Source organism: Balaenoptera borealis (assembly GCF_965194805.1).
Source record: "Balaenoptera borealis genome assembly, chromosome: 16".
NCBI lineage: Eukaryota > Metazoa > Chordata > Mammalia > Artiodactyla > Balaenopteridae > Balaenoptera > Balaenoptera borealis.
The window spans coordinates 56,414,275-56,433,360 of NC_138872.1; the positions used below are offsets into that span (position 1 = coordinate 56,414,275).

The following is a 19,086-nucleotide window of genomic DNA, read 5'->3' on the forward strand; positions in this document are numbered from 1 at the left end:
GGTATTTGGACACAGGGGCTTTGGGAAGTAATTAGGGTTAGATGAGATCATGACAGTGGGATCCTCATGATCAGATAAGTATCCTTAGAAGAGGAATTGAGAGGTCATTCCCCACCCCCCCAACCATGCGGGGACACAGCCAGAAGGTGAGAACCCAGAAAGAGAGCTCGCACTAGAAACTGAACACGCTGGCACCTTGATCATGGACTTCCTAGCCTTCAGAAGCATGAGCAGTAAATGTCTGTGGGTTCAGCCACCCAGTCTGTGATATTTTGTTACAGCAGCTGGTGCTGACTAATACAGACACCTTGACAGGTCATCTCCTTTACAGATGTGTTCGATGCTTGGCCCTTGCGTGCTCATCCTATTCTTTCAAAGACTAAAAAAGTAGCCAAAGAATTTGGAGTCATCCCGTCTCTGTCCTCCAGCCCTTCTCCTGTCCGAGGAATTTCATCATTCTGGCAGAGCATTGAATTTATTTGCATTGAGAGAAATTCGATATATTTCTTAAATCTATGTCACCTAGCTGTGGAATCAGCCCAGCCACGTTAAGAAGGAGGCATTAACTCTATCCAAAGCTGCGTGATTAACTTATTTGTTTGCCTACGGAGCTAAAATGAAAAAGCAGGAAGCTGGGTGAATCTGCACAAGCCCCGTTTTGAAGTGGGATTGCGAGAGAACCCAAGATGTGGGTTTCCATTCACATTCCCCGAGCTTACCATGATTATTATTTTTAATGGAAAATCACTTTGCACCATCTTGCTTCGTTTTAAATGGAGAATGTGCAATATTGTCTAATGCAAGGGTAGGAAGTTGATTTAGTATGCATGATTTTCTCCCCTCCCCACTCCTTTCTTTGGTCCTTTGTACACATTCAATATGGTTACATTTTTGCTTAGAACATATATATTTTCCCCCTGAACTCTTCTCGATTGCTTTTTTATCAAGTTTACGAATCAAATCAAATAGGTATATTGCAGAGCTCCGTGATAGTATTTTCAGAGCTTATAGCACAATGTACTGAATTATGCCACTCCGTGCTCTGCCCCTGCTCGTCTCTGCAGCCTGAGAGGGACTGTGGATCCTGTAAATTCACTTGGCGCCCGACAGCCCTGGCTAAATCAAGACTGCTATTCAGGCTGCAAGAAGAGACAGGGCAAGTGTTTGTTACACAAATCAACTCGGTCCCAAGTACATCGCTCACATAATATTGTCAACTTAAATAATGCCTTGAAGACACTCAGAAGCTTTTCTCTCTGAGAAATAACTTGACTGGTGGAGGAGGGAGAAGCATCTGGCTATTCAAAAGTACATTTTTTATTTATCGCCGTTAAGAGCTTTGTGCGTGGAGGGGAGCAGGCCGGTACTAGAGGGAAGGTGCTGAATATTCAGTAGGCTGACCGGGAAGTGGGGCAGGGCTGGGGAGGGGATCGTACTGCCTTAGTGTTGAGTCTTGGGTGTTGGATTTTGATACCTTCCTGGCAGAGTGGGAGATGCTCATGGAGAAAGAAGCTGGACCCAGAGAGGTTTCCTGGAATGAGGCAATAAAGGTTTGCTAAGTACCTACTATGGGATGTGGTAAAGGGCTTCAAAGATGCATTTGATATAGTGTTTGTCTTTGGGATGTTAATATTCTATTAAGACAGAGAGGTAAGTAAACTGATTTTTTTTCAAAAGCTATGGTTAATAAAGGCTGAACAGAGAGGAACACAAGGTGTCTAAGAGCTCAGAGGAGGCGTCTGAAGCAGACTGGTTTTGTTTGCTTTTGGGTTGGTTGGTTGTGATAAGGCCCTGTTCACAGAGCTTATCACTCTGGTTCCAGCCCAGACCTAAAGCCCAAGCAGTTAGAACTTCATTGAATCTTTATTCCTCTGTACGAGTGCCCTGCAGTTGCTTTCTAGGAATTGGCTGTCTTTGGACTTTGCAAAGCATCTTCACCTTGACTTTGAGAGGCCGTGGTGGGGAGGGGGCAAAAGAGTCCAGGATATGAAATTAGATATCCTAGGTTTAATTCTGGCTCTGCCATCTCCTAGCTGTGCGACTTTGGACAAGTCACTTAACCTCTCTGAGCCTCATGGCCTTATGGTGATTCAGTGGGATAAGGTATGAAAAGCATCTAGAAAGATACCCAACTCACAGTAGGATCTCAGCACAGTTCTATTTTCAATGCTCTATCTCAGACCCTTTAGCCAGGTCCACAGTTAGCTTATAAGTGACCCATGGGTGGTGGTCTCAGCATCCAATGTCTCAACTCAGGGTAGAGGGGAGGTGAATGCCCTTCCACAGTAGTGGTCCTTACCCAGGGTCCATGGATGTCAACTGTATCCTTCCGGGTGTTTGTGAACTTCTGAAATTGTATGCAAAGTTCAGGTGTATGTGCATTTTCCCCCCAGGCAGTAGGTCCATAGCTTTCATAAAACCCTTAGTGTGTCTGGTAGGTCCATAGCTTTCATAAAACCCTAGTGTGTCTAAGAACCCAGAAATAGGTTAAGAAACATTTATCTACAAAGTGAAGAGATGTATCCCCAGTAACAATAATAATAATGATAATGATAGCAACAAACGTTAACAGCTGCCATTGGTAGGACCAACTGCATGAGGAAGCATACCCCTATATATGTGGTGCATATTTAATTCTTGCAGTACCACATGAGGAAGCTATGATTACCCCAAATTTATTTCATGTTTTAAAAATATTTTTATTGAAAACACAGCCACGGAGAGTTGACTCTCAAATTATCACATTCCTCCTTTTGAAGCGTCCCATCACCAGTGCCCTAAAGAAGACATTTCCTTTCTCTTTCTTTTCCTACTTTCTTCCCTTTTAAACCCATTTCCACTCCCATCCCCCCAAGACACCATTGCTCTAAAGCAGTGTTGTCCAGCAGAACTTTCTGCAATGATGGAAATGTTCTGTAGCTATGCTTTTTAAGTAGGAGATGCATTATCTTTCTGTTGCTGCCCTAACAAAGTACCACAAACTCAGTGACTTAAACAACAAAAATTTATTTATCTTATAGTTTGGGGTCAGAAGTCTGGCATAGGTCTCACCAGGCTAAAAGCAAGGTGTCTTCAGGATTACATTTTTTTTCTGTAGGCTCTGGATAGGATCCCTTTCCTTTCCTTTTCTGACCCCTGGAGGTCACCCTCATTCTTTGGCTCATGACCTGCTTCCTCCAAGTTCAAAGCCAGCGATGGGGGGTGGAGTCGTTGTCGCTGGCTGTTCTGCTTCCTGCTTCCACTTTTAAGACCCTTGTAGGTACACTGGACCCACTAGATAATCCAGCATCATTTCCCTGTTTTAAGGTCAGCTGATTAGCAATGTTAAATCCGTCTGTAGCCTTCATTCCCCTTTGTCATATAAAGTAACATAGTCACAGGTTCTAGGGATTAGGATAGTAACACTTCTAACGGGCCCTCACTCTGCCTGCCATGGGTATCCCTTGAGCCCTTGAAATGTGGATGGTATGACTGTGGAACTGAATCTTTATTTTGATTCAACTGTAATTTAGTGCAAACACTGATACTTGATTCAGTGATTCGAATCCATTTAGGTATGTTTTGAGCGTCTTGAATAGTCAACCATCAATCTTTCAAAGCCTAAATACAGCTCAGGCATTTCCAATGAAAACTTAGTGTCCATATTGAGATGATGAGCTTAAGTACAAATTATACACAAGATTTAGAAGATTGAGTTAAAAAAATGTAAAATATCACTTACATTGTTTATGAATTGAAGTAATATTTTTATTCAGGGGGGTTAAACAAATATGTTCTTAATTAACGTCACGTGTTTCTTTTTACTTTTTTGACAAATGGCTTCTGGAAATGTTTAAATTACCTCTGTGGCTCCTGTTTTATTTTGTTGGACAGGGCTGCCCTAAAGTGCTTGATCACCGACCTTGAACTAGTGCTATGTTGTCAGCATATGCGTTTTCATTTTTGTCACGTAGGGCAGGAAAAATAATTTTACCCTTCTAGGTTCTTGGCTGAGACCCCCCCCCCCTGCAATGAAAGGTTCACAGGAGAAAAACAAACAGAAGTTTAATAATAATAATGACACGTACGCCTCCTGTGCACGTAGGAGAGACCCAGGGAACCTGAGCAACGCCCCAAAATGGTCCAAGCCACCACCTTAGATACTATCTCCAGCTCAAGACAAAAGGAGATGTTGGGAATGGGAGCCAGTCTGGGGGGTTATGAGGAAAAACTCAGTAAACGAGGGCGTGGTTGTGATGCAGATTTAAGTTGTCACCTTCCCATTGCTAAGAGTTTCTAGAGATTTAGTTATCCGTCTCTCCCCTGTACCTAGAGGGAGACACCCTTACAAATGGAGAGTTCCCTTATAAATGTAAACGTCTCTTACAAAAAGGGTAACTTCTACTCTATATTCAGAGCTTCTCCTATGCCTGCTGTTTCCCCCAATAATCCTTGTGGCAGAAAGGCACGTTTGGGAGTGGCACCCTCGGCTTGCCTTCATCAAGTATACTTTGGTACAGTTCCTGTTTATTTATCATCCTTGCCCCCCCTCCCCCATACACACACTCCATGCTGTGCTTCCAAATCTCTCCTTTCTCTCTGAATTCAAATTTCTGCTGACAACTTTGCCACATTTTACTTATGCATCCTTGTGGTGGTCACCTACGTTACTTCCAATGACCTGGGACTACAGGCAACTCTTTTATCCCTACTTGCAGCTGAGGAAACTGAGGCTCAGAAGAATTTAAGGAGCTGGAATAGTAAATGATGGAACAGAGTTTGAACTCAGAGATTTCCAGCTGCAAAAGCCCTTGGTCTGTGATTCTACAGCCTGGTCATCCCCAAAATATGGTCCACAGGTGAACTCAGCAGAGCGTGGGGCGGGGCCAGGATCTGAAAGGCGCAGACTTCTGCACAACCGTGCGTATTCTCTCCAGCAGTCATCCCTGGATTGGTCGATATCAAAATCCAATTTCACCAGGATTAGCCTTAGGTTGCTCAGAGCTATTCATTGAATTAGGAAAGATTATAGCAGAGGGAGCCCCGCGGTTCTTTATTAAGGTTTTTGTGGAAGCACTAAGTGATCTTTAGGAGATTAAAGTGCTGGTGGTGTTTTCTTAACATTTATAACCTGCGCCAATATCTGGGGAGTTTGTTTATTAGGAAAAATTCTGTGGCACTCATCCTGCCTCCTAACAGGGCCTTCGAACTGGGCCAGAGCAGAAGCTGGCTTTGCTGTTCTAGTGAGCTGATTTGGGAACCTCTTGCCAAGAGCTGCCTGGACATGCACCTCTTGAGGTTAACGGACGTTGCATCCACACAGGGTCCTGCAAGCTCTCCCGCGTGATGAGGAGGGCTCTGCATCGCAGAGTCATCGGCAGCTGTGGGCCTGAGAAATAAAGAACAAAAGCTGATGGTTATTAATCCTGCTCCTAATAAGGATGGTAATGATCCCCTGTTTATTCACGGGACTTTGATTTCATGACCCCACTCTAAAGGATCCAGGACAGATATACATTTATTTCTTTATGCACATGCAAACTAAGACCCAGAGACATGAAGTTAGCATTCATGCAGCTCCCTCATGGCAAAACCAGGCCTATTCATTTACGTTACAGATATTTACTGAGAATTTACCACCTATGCTAGGTCAACGGTTTCAATTCATGCAATTTTGCTCCCCCTGGGACATTTGAACCCCAGAAGATATTTTCAGCTGTCTCAACTCAAGTGGGCGGAGGCCTGGGGTGCTACTGAACCTCACGATGCACGGGGTGGTCACCACGTCAAAGAATTAAACAGGCCCAAATGTCAACGTTTCTGTTATTGAGAAACTCTGTTCTAGGAGGTTAGGGATAAAAAGTGAATAGAGGTTCTGCGGTCTCTACTCTCATGGACTGTGCATTCTGGTGGAGAAGACAGACTATAGAGATTAACAGAAGCATATAATGTAAAGGTAAGAAGTGATGTGTGCTGTGAAAAAACAAATCAATGGGCATGAAGGGAGGAGATGCTGATGCAGCTGTTTTATTTATTTATTTATTTATTTATAAATGTTTTATCGTAGTTGATCCACCATGTTGTGTTAATTTCTGCTATACAGTAAAGTGATTCAGTTATACATATATATACATTATTTTTCATATTCTTTTCCATTATGGTTTATCACAGGATATTGAATACAGTTCCCTGTGCTGTACAGTGGGACCTTGTTGTTTATCCATCCTATATGTAATAGTTTGCATCTGCTAATCCCAAACTCACACTTCATCCCTCCCCCAACCCCCTTCCCCTTGACAACCACAAGTCTGTTCTCTATGTCCGTGAGTCTGTTTCTGTTTCACAGATAGGTTCCTTTGGGTCATATTTTAGATTCCATATATAAGTGATATCATATGGTATTTGTCTTTCTCTTTCTGACTAACTTCACTTAGTATGATAATCTCTATTTCCATCCATGTTGCTGCAAATAGTATTATTTCATTCTTTTTTATGGCTGAGTAGTATTCCATTGTATATATATATACCACATCTTCTTTATCTGTTCATCTATTTTTTTTTTTAATTAATTAATTTATTTATTTATTTTTGGCTGTGTTGGGTCTTCATTTCTGTGCGAGGGCTTTCTCCAGTTGCGGCGAGCGGGGGCCACTCTTCATTGCGGTGCGCGGGCCTCTCACTGTCGCGGCCTCTCCCGTTGCGGAACACAGGCTCCAGACGCGCAGGCTCAGTAGTTGTGGCTCACGGGCTTAGTTGCTCTGCGGCATGTGGGATCTTCCCAGACCAGGGCTCGAACCCGTGTCCCCTGCATTGGCAGGCAGATTCTCAACCACTGCGCCACCAGGGAAGCCCTTATCTGTTCATCTATTGATGGACATTTAGGTTGTTTCCATGTCTTAGCTATTGTGAACTGTGCTGCTATGAACATAGGGGTGCATTCTTTCTGAATTAGAGTTTTGTCTGGGTGTATGCCCAGGAGTGGGACTTTTGGATCATATGGTAATTCTATTTTTAGTTTTCTGTGTTGTGGCTGTTTTAGATGATGGGGCCAGGGAAGACTTCTCCGACGGGTGATATCTGGGCAGAGACCTGACTGGCAAGAGGGGGCAAGCTACACAGGCATCTGGGGAGAGAAATATCCAGGCAAAGGGACTAACAAACAGGTGCAAAGACTAAGGAGGTGTGTGTTGAGTATGTTGAAGGGAGAGCAAAGAGGCCCGTGAACAAGACAGGGGAGCGGTAGGAAGCAAGGGGGTTAGGGCTGTGTCTCCTAGACCAAGGTGAGGGTCTGGATGGGAGGGTTCTGAGACGGATGGTGCCCTGGCCATTCTGCTTACAGCTCTCACATCCTTACTTGTCTCAATTTCCTTCAGTCTCTGAGCGAGTGGACCAGTATGAATTTGCTTCGTTTTTATGTTCCACCTCCTGATCTTCCAAATGTGGTTTACGAGGTACATTTCTAATTCAGTTGGTTCCCACTTTAGAGCCAAGATGACTTTCAAAGAAAAAAACTCAGACATGGATAAATCAAGAGTTCTTCTTTCAACGATTAATTCCCACTAAACCTTGGCATGCACAAGCCTTGGGGAATGTAATTGCAAACCAGGTAGACCCTGCCTTTCAGCAAGACACATTCTAGATGTTTCATTCTTTTAGTAAGTTGTGTAGCTTTTTCACATTATTTTTGTCTTTAGACATTGTGCCCTGTGCTTTTGCCATAAGCTTCAGCGGAGTTCTCAGGGACGCTTATCCATCTGTGCAGGGAACCTGCAGGCAGGTCTTCATCTTGCAAGTGCTGGTGGCCTTTCTGGAGGCTGAAGGAACGCTTCTCAGCCCGGCTGAAGCGTGTCAGTGCATCCAGAAGCAGGTGCAGAAAGGGGGTCTTGGAGCCCAGCGTTTGAAGGGAAGACTCAAGTCTCTTCTCATTTTAAGGAACTCATCAGAGTGACCAGTGTGATGGATGAGAGCCTGGGGGCACCTCTAGTAGGGACATTCTCCCTTCTTCTGAACCTGGGTTGAGGCCAACCCTTTTGAGAGCCCCATGCCCCCAGAACTGGTAAAAAGTACAACCACACCTTGATAACAATTACTCATTCTCCATGCATTTCTGGTCTGTTTGCTTAGCAGGGGTCTTGGTGAGTTGAATGATGGCCTTCAAAAAATATGTCTATGTTCTGATCTTCGTAAACCTGGGAATGTGACCTTATTTGGAAAAAAAGAAAAAAAAAGGTCTTTGCAGATGTAATTAAGTTAAGGATTCCAAGACCAGATCATACTCAATTTAGGGTGAGCTCTAAATCCAATGACTAATGTCCTTGTAAGAAGAAAAAGGCAGAGGGAGATGAGTCTCAGACATGCAGAGGGAAGAAGGCCGAACGAAGACGAGAGATTGGAGCAGTGCAGCTCCGCTGAGCCAAGAGGCGCCAGCAGCTGGAAGAACAAGGAAGGATTTCTCCTGGAAGCCTCCAGATGGAACGTGGCCCCGATGGCACCTTTATTGTACATTTCTGGCAACTGGGAGAGAATCAATTTCTGTTGCCTTAAGTCACCAGAGTTTTGGTAATTTCTTAGGAAACTAATAGAGAGAGATAAAACACTGAATATGTTCTGAATATGTTTTCCCTGAAAGTTCCCAACAAAAAGGAAATCTCACAGCCTGAAATACTCAAGATGTGGGTCAGTAAGGGTCATTCCTGTAGCTCTGACTCCTAGCGTGATTGAGGCTCTGTCGTAGCTTTTTTTGTTCACCTCCTACTGCATTTGGTCCTCATCAAAGCCCCGTCTTGTGTTACATCACACCACAGAAGCAAGCATGCTCAATCTAAAAGATTTTTTTTTTTCAATTTTTCTTTTTCAACCTCTGGATCCTGACATTCCTCCTCGTCCCTTTCCTTTCCATTCCCCTATGATGTCTGAAGTATTTTTGGTTGAGTTTTTCTTTTTCCGTGTTATCTTTGAAATTACTTTTAACACACAGGTATTCCGACGCAACCATTTACGAGCATTTGTATATTTGCACACGCTACACAATGATTAATTGAGCGGTGTATGTTTTTATCAAAGGAAACAACGCAAAGATTTCTCCAAAATCCTGTTTGACTAAAGATGATTAATTTTCATTTTCACATGAGCAGCATAATGCTATTAATCATTTAATATGTTTAATCATAATCTCTGTAATTCCTAATTAGGTTTCTTAAGCTGAAATATCCAGCAGATATACACAAATCCAAATCTAAGTTTCCTTCTTGGGAGGAGAAGGAGCTGGTTTTAATTTGCATTTGAACAGCAACTTCTAACAGGAGGGAAAAAGTGGGCTTGAAAGCATGGGGGCTGAGCTGCTGCTTCTGCAAACTTAGAGAAGTTTTTTGTTGGCGTAGTTAAGACCCCTGACCCCTCTGAAAGTGACAGTCTCATGATGCAAAGTCATTTCCATCTATCTCATGGGTATGTCGCCAGACCTCATATTACCAGCAGAGAAAATACAGTCCCTGCTCTGGGTCTCAGTGTTATAATATTGTTCTTCGACTGTCACTTGAAGGTGGCAAAGCTGATGGTTCACTCCTTCATGCATTCATTTCTTCATATACTCGTAATGCATTCACCCATTCAGTTGGTGAGTCAGCCAGCCAGGAAAGAGACATTTATCGTTCATCTCCCATGGCTCAGCTTGTATCTCACGCTGGCCATGTCACACCCCTGCTATGATCCTTAAGTGTCTCCTCCTAGTGTTTAGGATGAAATGTATCCTCTTGGTCTGCACCCAGGGTTCTTCATGGTCCAACCCCTGCCTCCCTCTACAGTGTATTCTCCCGCCCACCCTTCATACACACGCCCTCCAACTAGTGACACGAAGGTCCACATGTAGTTCCCCCGAATCCAGAACACGATTCACCTCTCTGCATCCTGCCACATGCTTTGCCCTCTGCTGGTACAGCATTGGTCCCCTTTACCTTTTCTCTTAAACATCTCCCACTGAAAATGTAACCTCCAGAATCGGCAAGCTTGTGGTGTGTCCCTGATTTAAGTTTACTCAGCCCCCTGTGATTCATTCTGACCCCTGCTCTCAATAGTCTGTATTACAATTGTCTTTTTCTACCTCTTTCTCTTCCACTAAACTGGAGACTGCATATGCTTTGGAGGATGAACTTAAGTGTCCAGGGGATAGTAGTTGCTCAGGAAAGATGTGTTTAATAAGCGTGTGAGAACCTTTCCTTCATGTTTCCTGAAAGGCTTTTTGCACGTGTCCTTTGACATTTTTGTAAAAATCACCTCCAGTCTAAAAAATGCCTTACCTCCCATTTATTGACTGTATTGTGTGCCGAGAACTCTGCCAAGTTGGCATCATGTGTTACCATGTTCAGTCGTCACAGAACCTTATAAGGTGTGCACCATTGTTACTGCTCATTTTCCAGATTAGAAAACGATCACCATCCTCTTTATTCAATCCAACAGCGTCGGCAAAATGACCAGGTACATTATCTTCATGACAGGGCCCTTGAAAGTTGAAGAAAGTTAGCTGGTAGGGCTTTGACTACCAAAGGAGCTTGGAAGAGTAGTATGGCAACCACCAGAAGGTCTTGACTTCCAGATACAATTTAGGGTGTGTTAGGAAGGAGTTGCCAGCGAAATCTGTCAGTAAATACAAGGGTTGACAAGAAAGTCACTAATTATGCCCATGTTATTTTGGCTTTATATATACATATGTCAGTTGGTAAGATTGTCTGTATTATTTTACACCTAGCTGCCTGCATTGATAGTTTTGTCCCAGGTAAATGCTTCTAAATTGCTTATGAGTAAGTGGGGACAGTCCCTTGCTGGTAAATTTGATGGGCTTCTTGCATGGGTTTTCCATCATTGTTTTAGTGAAGCCAGTTATCTGATGTAGGTGGCATCTACTGCCACCTAGAGGCAGTACATGCTAATTGCAGAGAAAGTATCTAGAAATGAAGCATCTCTGAAATGTTAAAACTCTAGAACTGAGAGTATGGGAATGGCCTATATGATTAAATCAAATGTTAAAGTGGCTTTTCTCCTGGTTCCTGCCTGTATAGGGGTGTCAATGTGATATCATACTATCCAGGCTTTTACTTGGGGGATGGGGTAGAGTGGGAGGCAGAGTAATGAGTTATGCTAATAATGTAACATTGTCTACACCAACTTAGGCCAACAGAACTTGCTAGATATAGATGTTCTATATCTGCATTGTCCGACATGGAAACCAGCAGCCACGTGTGGCTACTGAGCATGCTAAATGTGGCTAGTGCAAGGAAGGCACTGGATTTCCCATTTTACTTAATCTTAGTCCATTTCACTTTAAAGAGCCACAGGGGGTCAACCATAATGAACAGCACAGGTCTGCACAATCAAGAAATGAAAAATGAAAACCGTAAAAAATAAAATTTAAGTCCAGCAGATGGTTACTTGGACTTCAGAACACCAAACAGGCTTTTCAAATGTTTTAGGAGATTTCCTAATATTTTTATCTGTATGGCCTCAACAATTATGCAGGTGTATTTTCAGATTTTTGAATAGCCTTGATGAAGGGATACCTTTAATGAGTATTCTCCTTTTCTAGATGAGGTTTTCTCTAATTATCTATGAGAACTCGCTGCACCCCAGTACCAGCGGGCCCCTCCCCTTGCTTTATCCCCATAGTGCTTATCTCCTTCTGCCAGCTCTGTATTTCCTTAATGAGTTTATTGTCTGTCTTCCCCTGTGTGAATTAGGATCCATGACAGTAACGATCTTTGTTGTTTTGCTCGCTGCTGAATCCTGGATCCGTGATGGGCGCTCAGTGGATGTTCAATAAATATTTGTTGGATGAATGAATGAATGACTCAGCAGTTTCTTCCTGTCCTTATTCCTTTGTTCTGGCATTTTCCTACCATTTAGGGGAAGCAAAAGCACACTGGAAAGAACATTCGGGTCCACTCAAATCCTCTTTGCTTTCCTCTTGTTCTTTTAGCAGACAGATGATGCGGCGCCCACGGATGGTCAGCCCCAGACACAACCTTCCGAAAATACGGAAAACAAGTCCCAGCCCAAGAGGCTGCACGTCTCCAACATCCCCTTCAGGTTCCGGGATCCCGACCTCCGACAAATGTTTGGCGTAAGTACTGCCTTTCTCCTCTGCAGTGCCCGCTCTGGGATCCCCAGAGTCCTTCCCTCCTCAGGTAAGTTCTTGGTGTTCATAATACGAAGGTGAGGTGTTTACATGGCTGGGGAAAAAAAGGCATTTTAGATCCTAGTCTGTGGGTATCTTGGGGCCAGGATCTCTATGATTTTAGTATAAATTTCTTTGCATATGTTCACCAGGTTTCCACTTGGACCAATGGTACTTCTTCTAATTAGTAATTTGAATGTCAAATGGAAAATGGGCTCCCAGATAACACATGGTTGCAACAAGCCCATTGATGATCCCCCGTCGAGTGGCCCGAGACCCCATGTCATGACTAAAATAACCATGATGATCCACCTTGGTTTTTCTTGCTCTTGCAATTGCCAAATTATTGGGAAGAGTGACTCATGACATATTTCTGCAGACCTTACTCTTTCCCAGGCACTGAGCATCTAGATTTCAGAGGAAGTTGAGAATAATTCGTTCTGCATAAAGCTTCACTAAAGCAAAACAAAACCACTACAGATTTCTGAGTCTGACATGCATCCTGCAATGTACATTCTCCCAGAATCCATGGTGAGGATTCAGAGATTTTGACTGTGATGTCATATGCCACAAATGACAGCCTTGCCCAGGCACCACGGTGGAACACAGAGCAGGGCAGAAGCCACCACCAACCCAGAGAAAAGAAATGATAGGGTTGCTTGCTCATGGAACATTGTGACCCTGATTCTTTTTCTGGACGATATTTGCACCATCCTCCTCGGGAAGGGATGAGTTTGCCATTTCTTTGGACTCAGTGTTCCACCAAAGGACAAAGCTATGACAGGACTTGAATAGTATTCATTTTTGCAAATGCAGTCAGTCTATTTGTCTATGACAGCCCAGCATTGGTGGGAAGTGTCTGTGGATTCAGTGAACAAAACTACGTCCTTAACATATGACTTAGAGGAGAGGTTGGCGGCCTAGAGATTCCCCTTCTAAAAGCTTTTGGGTGGATGCAGATATTACACAAGGAATAAGAAGAGGCTCAACTTTAATGCCTAGCTCTGAGCCAACTAGATCTCCTTCCCCATGTGAAAAGGCGAGCTCTGTGTCATCACTCCACACTGGTGGGGTTAGCATGCACATTTTCTTTAACATGCATGATGTTTATCAAGTATGCATCTGACACAAAAGCAAAAGAAGCGTCCTCATATTTAAGATACCCAGCCTTGAATCCTGACATTTCAGTGGAAAAGGTCAACTTCTGCTCTTTTATCTCTCTCATTTGGTAATAACCTTGAGTTGAGCCCTCTAACTCTTGCAGAGCAGAGATACCCTCGGGCACTTTCAGGTCAAAGATGACTTTGAAAAGTGCAGAACATTCAAAGTTAAAGCCAAGGTTAAGTGTGTGTAAAGCAGTGAGACCAGGTTTGAATGATCAACAGCCAGAAGAATTAGATCCCTTTTGCCACGTCAGGTTCAGAAGTTGTCTTGCTCTTCAATGTGTCTTAATTCATCAAGTGTCACTGGGATGCTGGCTTTGAATTTGGTCCTCTTAATGGCCATCCTGTGCTCTTTTCTGGTGTCACTCATTGCAACACACCCTAACTCCCACCCCTGAGGATGCTCTGTCCTCGCTGGTCTTCTTTGTTATCTTGAACGTTACCAGAGGGCTACACTGCTAAGGTATTTGAAATATTCACAGCTAGACTCCCAAGAAGAGATCCTGCTTGTGTGAATACCTGAGCCTCTCTATTCTTTTCAGGGTAGAACAGGTGGCATAGAGCGAAGTCTTGCCAAAAGATGGATCGTGCTACCGGTTGTCAAACCTTGATCAAAATCTACTAGTTTCAGAGCTACTTTTTGTAAGTCAAAATTTTCAAGCAACTGACAAGATGTCGATTTGACAAGATGATAGCCGCACTTAGGATCTATCTATCTGTTCAGAAAATGCAGCATTCAGTACTTCCGAAATTAATTCTGTTCATCACAAACTGCCTCTCTGTCCAGTTTTTAAAGTATGCAAGACTTTTTCGTGGGTTTTGTCCATAAAAATCATCGGGGACCTACGGATTCCTGGACTCTGCAATAACTCTTAGACCTCCTTGGTTTACAACCACCATTTTGAAGCCATGGAATTTTAATACTGCAAAAATCTATCCTTCCTGGCCAAACATGGGTGGCGGCAAACCCATCTGGTTATGTGATACATTTAGCGGCATGAATCACATGAAAAGGCATCTGTAAACATTCTGATTGGCTCCTCCACTCCAGTTGAGAGAATTAAACGTGGTTTCCTCTTTCAGTTCATAGTTACTCTAAGAAATTACATTTTAATCCCAATCAGGTGTTTTCCAAGTCATTGAGACATGAGATGTCATCTCTCCTTTTGTTGCTATGTTTTGCCCTGGTCCCCTCACTGTGGCAGGGGCTACAAGGAGTGAGATGGCAGAGAAAAACCCTCACAAAGATTTTTGCATTTTTCTTCTTGGTCTCTTTTGTTCAATATGGCCATGGGGATTTCAAACCAAAACCAAAACCCAATGGAAAAAACAGCCTCCTTTTTCAAACTGCCTAAAATCTGGCAGTGTTTAGAACAACTTCTGTAACCATGAACAATTCAGCCGTGAAGCTTGCAACCCCTGCAGGCCTAATGGTTACCGCAGGTGCCTCAACATTTTATTTTTAACGTGTGGCTTTAGTGTCTCTTTGTCAGAATCCTGGTTTCCCTTCTTTCACGATTCGCTTTATATTCTTTACTTCCTCCTCTTTCGGATAAATTTGTTCCAGTGTTTGGCATTAAATCATCTAGGTCATCTTAGATTTCCTGGGGTTTTTTTTCTTTTTTAGATGGAACATTCCTTGGTCAAAAAATGATGTGGCCACAACATCCAAAGCAGAAGCCAGAGTCTTTTTAAAACACCAGTTGGCGTGTGAGTGAATGGGATCTCTGATATTATCAGGGGCCTTGGTTCTGGATGTTTCACTGGAAGGGATGTTGGTTCTGGCCCCAGCTACCTACTTCTTGCCCATGTCAGAGCATGCGTTTCCGTTCCGTTTGAATTTTCAATGAACCCATGAAAGCAACGTATGGATTTCCACCAAATTAATCACAATGTCTTGCTCTTGAATAAAAAGCTCAATTTAACCTAATATTTAATAGTAAGCATTCAGACCAGACCTCTGATACAAGGCATTTCATTCTAGAATTGTCTTCAGAAACAGCTACTCAGTGAGTACTGGCTTCAGATTTTACCACTCCCTTGTCAAGGTCACAGCCTTGCTTTCGTTATCAAAATACAGGCCTTTTGGGCATGAATATGATCCACTGAATTCTCTATTGTCACCAGACACAGATTACATGACTTTCAGAACATGCAAAAGAAGCTTTCATTAGAAAAGAAAAGAAGCTTTCACGATCACCTTTGATGTATAACAAAATAGAGATGTTTTCGGACATGGCAGGTTGCCTTCCATTCTGCATCCAAAACATGAAGCCGACCCTAAGAAAACTGGGGTGATGCCTTTTCTTAGCCTCCCTGCACACTCTTTGAACTAAGCTTTACTTTCATGTTTTATACTGCATCCATTGAACACTTTTCAGAGACTTTCAGAGAAATATTATTTGATCTGAGAATATCTAAAAATGGGTGGTACCTATTTGCCCAAGTGTGTGCCTATAAGCTCCTGGATTTTATCCTTGACACAGCTATCGAAACACCTCGCCTGGATTCTGAGATGTTGTTGAACACAGCTGAATGTCGGTGTTGAGCAAACAAATCCTAGTTATGTCTGCGAATGAGTTGTGTCTATTTGAATTGAAAATGTGCCAGCTGTGTTTACATCATTAGTAGCAAACTTCCCAATTAAACTGTTGATGCTATAAATATAGTACACAACTGCCTTAGGAAGGGGGCTTACATCAGCATTCTTCTTATGGCTTATTTCACTGGCTTTGAGGATCTTCCACCCAGTGGCAACTGCCAAAGAGGCAAACACTGGGGACCATTTCAGGGCATATGGCGCCATTGTTCTGTTTAGGGAATGACACATGTGAAGATTACTTTTTGATTGGTTCTGTCTCAACCAGATCTTATTTTAAAGGAAGTGTTTTTGTGTTGACTGCTTAGAGAATGTTCCATGGATGACATTTGCTTTGTGGTTTTAGAGGAAGTCCTTTTCAAGCTTCTCTATCCAGAGATGTGTGTGCTTCCAGCCTCTTAGGCCTGAAATAAATATGATAGCATCTGTCTGGACTGAATATTCTAAGGAGGTTATATCAGAATTATGGCTTCTGAGGAGTTCACAAAGCTGGAGGCCTTTTTAACTATGAAATTCATTTCACCTTTCAATGGCAAATCCTGCATTTCCCAAATCTGAAAATTATCTGCTATTTTTAACGATTTTCTCTGCCCAAATCTAGGGCACGGAAAATGCAGTAGAAGAATCTTCTCTTGACCAAAAGAATAGTTTAGTGTTCACAAATTACAGGGTGAGTTAGCTGCGTGTTTCTTGGTATTTCCATACGGCATGCTAGCGATGTAGACCTTCCATCTTCTCTCCTGGTTGAGCCTTCTCTTCTTGATTTTTTCCTATCCTTCTACTTCTCTCTGAAGTAGAGAAGCACTTCTGCTCCACAAGGAGAATTCAAGCCTGTAATCCCCTGGACGGGTACATATCCTGAGGGATGGGCACGTTTCTGTGGGCCAAGATGACATAAGCTTTGGGTTTCTTTTTCTCATAGTCAAAACTACTTTCATTTCAAGATTTTGAGCTATTTATATTCGACTGGAGCATGCATATGTTTTTCTGTCTTTCTGAGTAATGTAGATTTATTTGTACATTCCAGAGGATAGCCTATGTATATTCCAATTTTTTTTTTTTTCTTTTGAATCTCAGTAAGACCTTCTTGACACTTACTCTCCAGGCCTCCCAGTATTCTGTGAGTGGTGCACGTGGGTCAGTCAAGCTGCCCCTAATTCTCTGTATCTAATTGTTCCCTTTCTCTCCTGCCCCTCCCTCCCCATGGCTCCATCCTGTGCTACACAGAGGCTGCTTAAGGCTTTCCACCCAGCGGAGAGAGACAGAGTACAGAATCTCCTAGGGTTATAAAAGATGCAATGAAAATTCAGGCTGCAAAAGCAAATGGAACAATAGGAAAGCTCAAAATCAGGGAAAAAGAGGATGGAAATTTTACTTTATGTTGTTCTGTTTGTTTTTTAATCACTGAAACAGGCATTTGCTCTCATTCTGCATCAGGGTAGAATTTCTGTCTGATTTTCCCCTGGGCCTTGTCACACACTTTTGTGCTACTGTCTCCCACCTGTACTCATGTAGAACAGACCACACTCAAAAAATGCCCATTCGACCTCATGTGATCTAAGAAAACAGAAAGGATTCCAGCATCAGGGAAAAGGATTTTGAATTATCAGATGCTTTTGGAGCGGGGTCCATGTTCCCATTTTTTAAGTGTGAATTACAGACTAATGTGCGTTTGTCACTAGGACTACTAAGGTAGTCTGTTACTAGTTGTAGAAGTTACAAAATACAAGACACAATATCAGAAATTTGAATTTCAGATAACAAATATTTTATTAAGTATAAGTATGTCCCAAATATTGTGTGGGGTACACTTATCCTGAAAAATCTGAAATTTAAATTTAACTAAGCATCTGTATTTTATCAGGCTACCTAATGTATTTGTCATCTGAAACTTTGTTTCTAGATTGGAATGTGTTGTGTTTCTTCCACTTTTTGTAAAGCCTATTCACGCTAATTGTCTAAAATCTGTTTGTTTAACAACATGGAGAATCATCTTGAAAGAAGTACATTTCAGCCTGAGGATAGACCACAACTATGCTGGTTTCTTGCTTGTGATGGGTGTCTGTGTAATGGATCTTCCTTTTATCTTGACTTCTCTCTTATGGCCTGGCTGCTCCTGGCTTTTGCAGAACGAAGGTCCAAAATCCTCAACATGCCATTCTAGTTGGATATTTTACTATGAAAATCCCACTTCACCAAGGGCGCTTTGCCCAGTGGCTAGTGACATAGCCTAGAAGAGTCCTTGTATATACTAGCTGTTTTTAATCTTTGCTGCTCAGTGCCTGGGAAGGCAATCACTCGCATATCAAGAAAGAAAAGTGGAATTAACCTCTTGGTTACATACTTGGTACTGGCCCCCTATTCTGATAGCTTATATGATGGGATATGCCATAATTTGGAAATAATACATGCGGTTGTATTTTCTCTTGGTTCAAGTGCATCGTTTAATGAAAGAACAACATAAAATGTATATCCTTGATATGAAAAGAGAAAAGAAATTCTGACTTGGGGCACAATTACCCATGTGCATAATATGATTCAGTCTGTTTCTCTTCTTGCTTATAAAATATTTCTATTTCTTTGCAGCAATTTGGTAAAATCTTAGATGTTGAAATTATTTTTAATGAGCGAGGCTCAAAGGTAAGCAACTTCATTCACTTTAGAATTGTTTAGCTTACGTTGAAACGCTTGTTATAAATACGGGGAAACAACTGCACTGTTTTAATCATTACGTTGTGAAAATACACTTCCTTGGGAATTCCTTTAGGGACTACCTCCCGTTTCCAAAATGGTGGGGACTACATTGGATTCAGTTTAAAATGTATGAGGGGGTAATTTTAAATTGCTGTTTTATATATATCTGTAGATGTCTATATATCAATTTTCCAGAGGAAAACTACCAATGCTTAAAAAAATAATGTTGCTACATTTTTGTTTTTCAGTGATAATTATGTTCTTTATATTAAAAAGTGAGTTGATAGTCTCATGAGCAGGTAAATATGTGATTATTCTGTATTAATAAAGTGCAGTTCTTTTCCTGGGTTGTAGGGGAGAAAACCTCATATACACCAACCTTTTGAATAAAACTTGATCCATTAGTCTGTGTACCCACCCACATTTTGCAATTTGCCGTTGCTTTTAGTTAGCTTTTTTTTTTTTTTCTGGGAAACCAATTTTTA

At 42.2% G+C, this 19,086-nt stretch overlaps 1 protein-coding gene across 46 annotated transcripts in view; it reads left to right on the plus strand.

Annotated features, from left to right (window-relative positions):
- RBFOX1 (RNA binding fox-1 homolog 1) overlaps positions 1-19,086 on the plus strand; it is a 2,204,510-nt gene that overhangs the window by 2,061,460 nt on the left and 123,964 nt on the right. For all 46 annotated transcript variants that reach the window (XR_014236073.1, XR_014236074.1, XM_082362282.1 and 43 more), the window contains 2 exons: positions 11,948-12,091; positions 18,494-18,547. Coding sequence is in view for 44 of the 46 variants with exons in the window: in XM_082362282.1 (XP_082218408.1) it covers positions 11,948-12,091; positions 18,494-18,547 (198 nt within the window). In the remaining 2 variants the exon portion in view is untranslated. The remainder of the gene's footprint in view (positions 1-11,947; positions 12,092-18,493; positions 18,548-19,086) is intronic.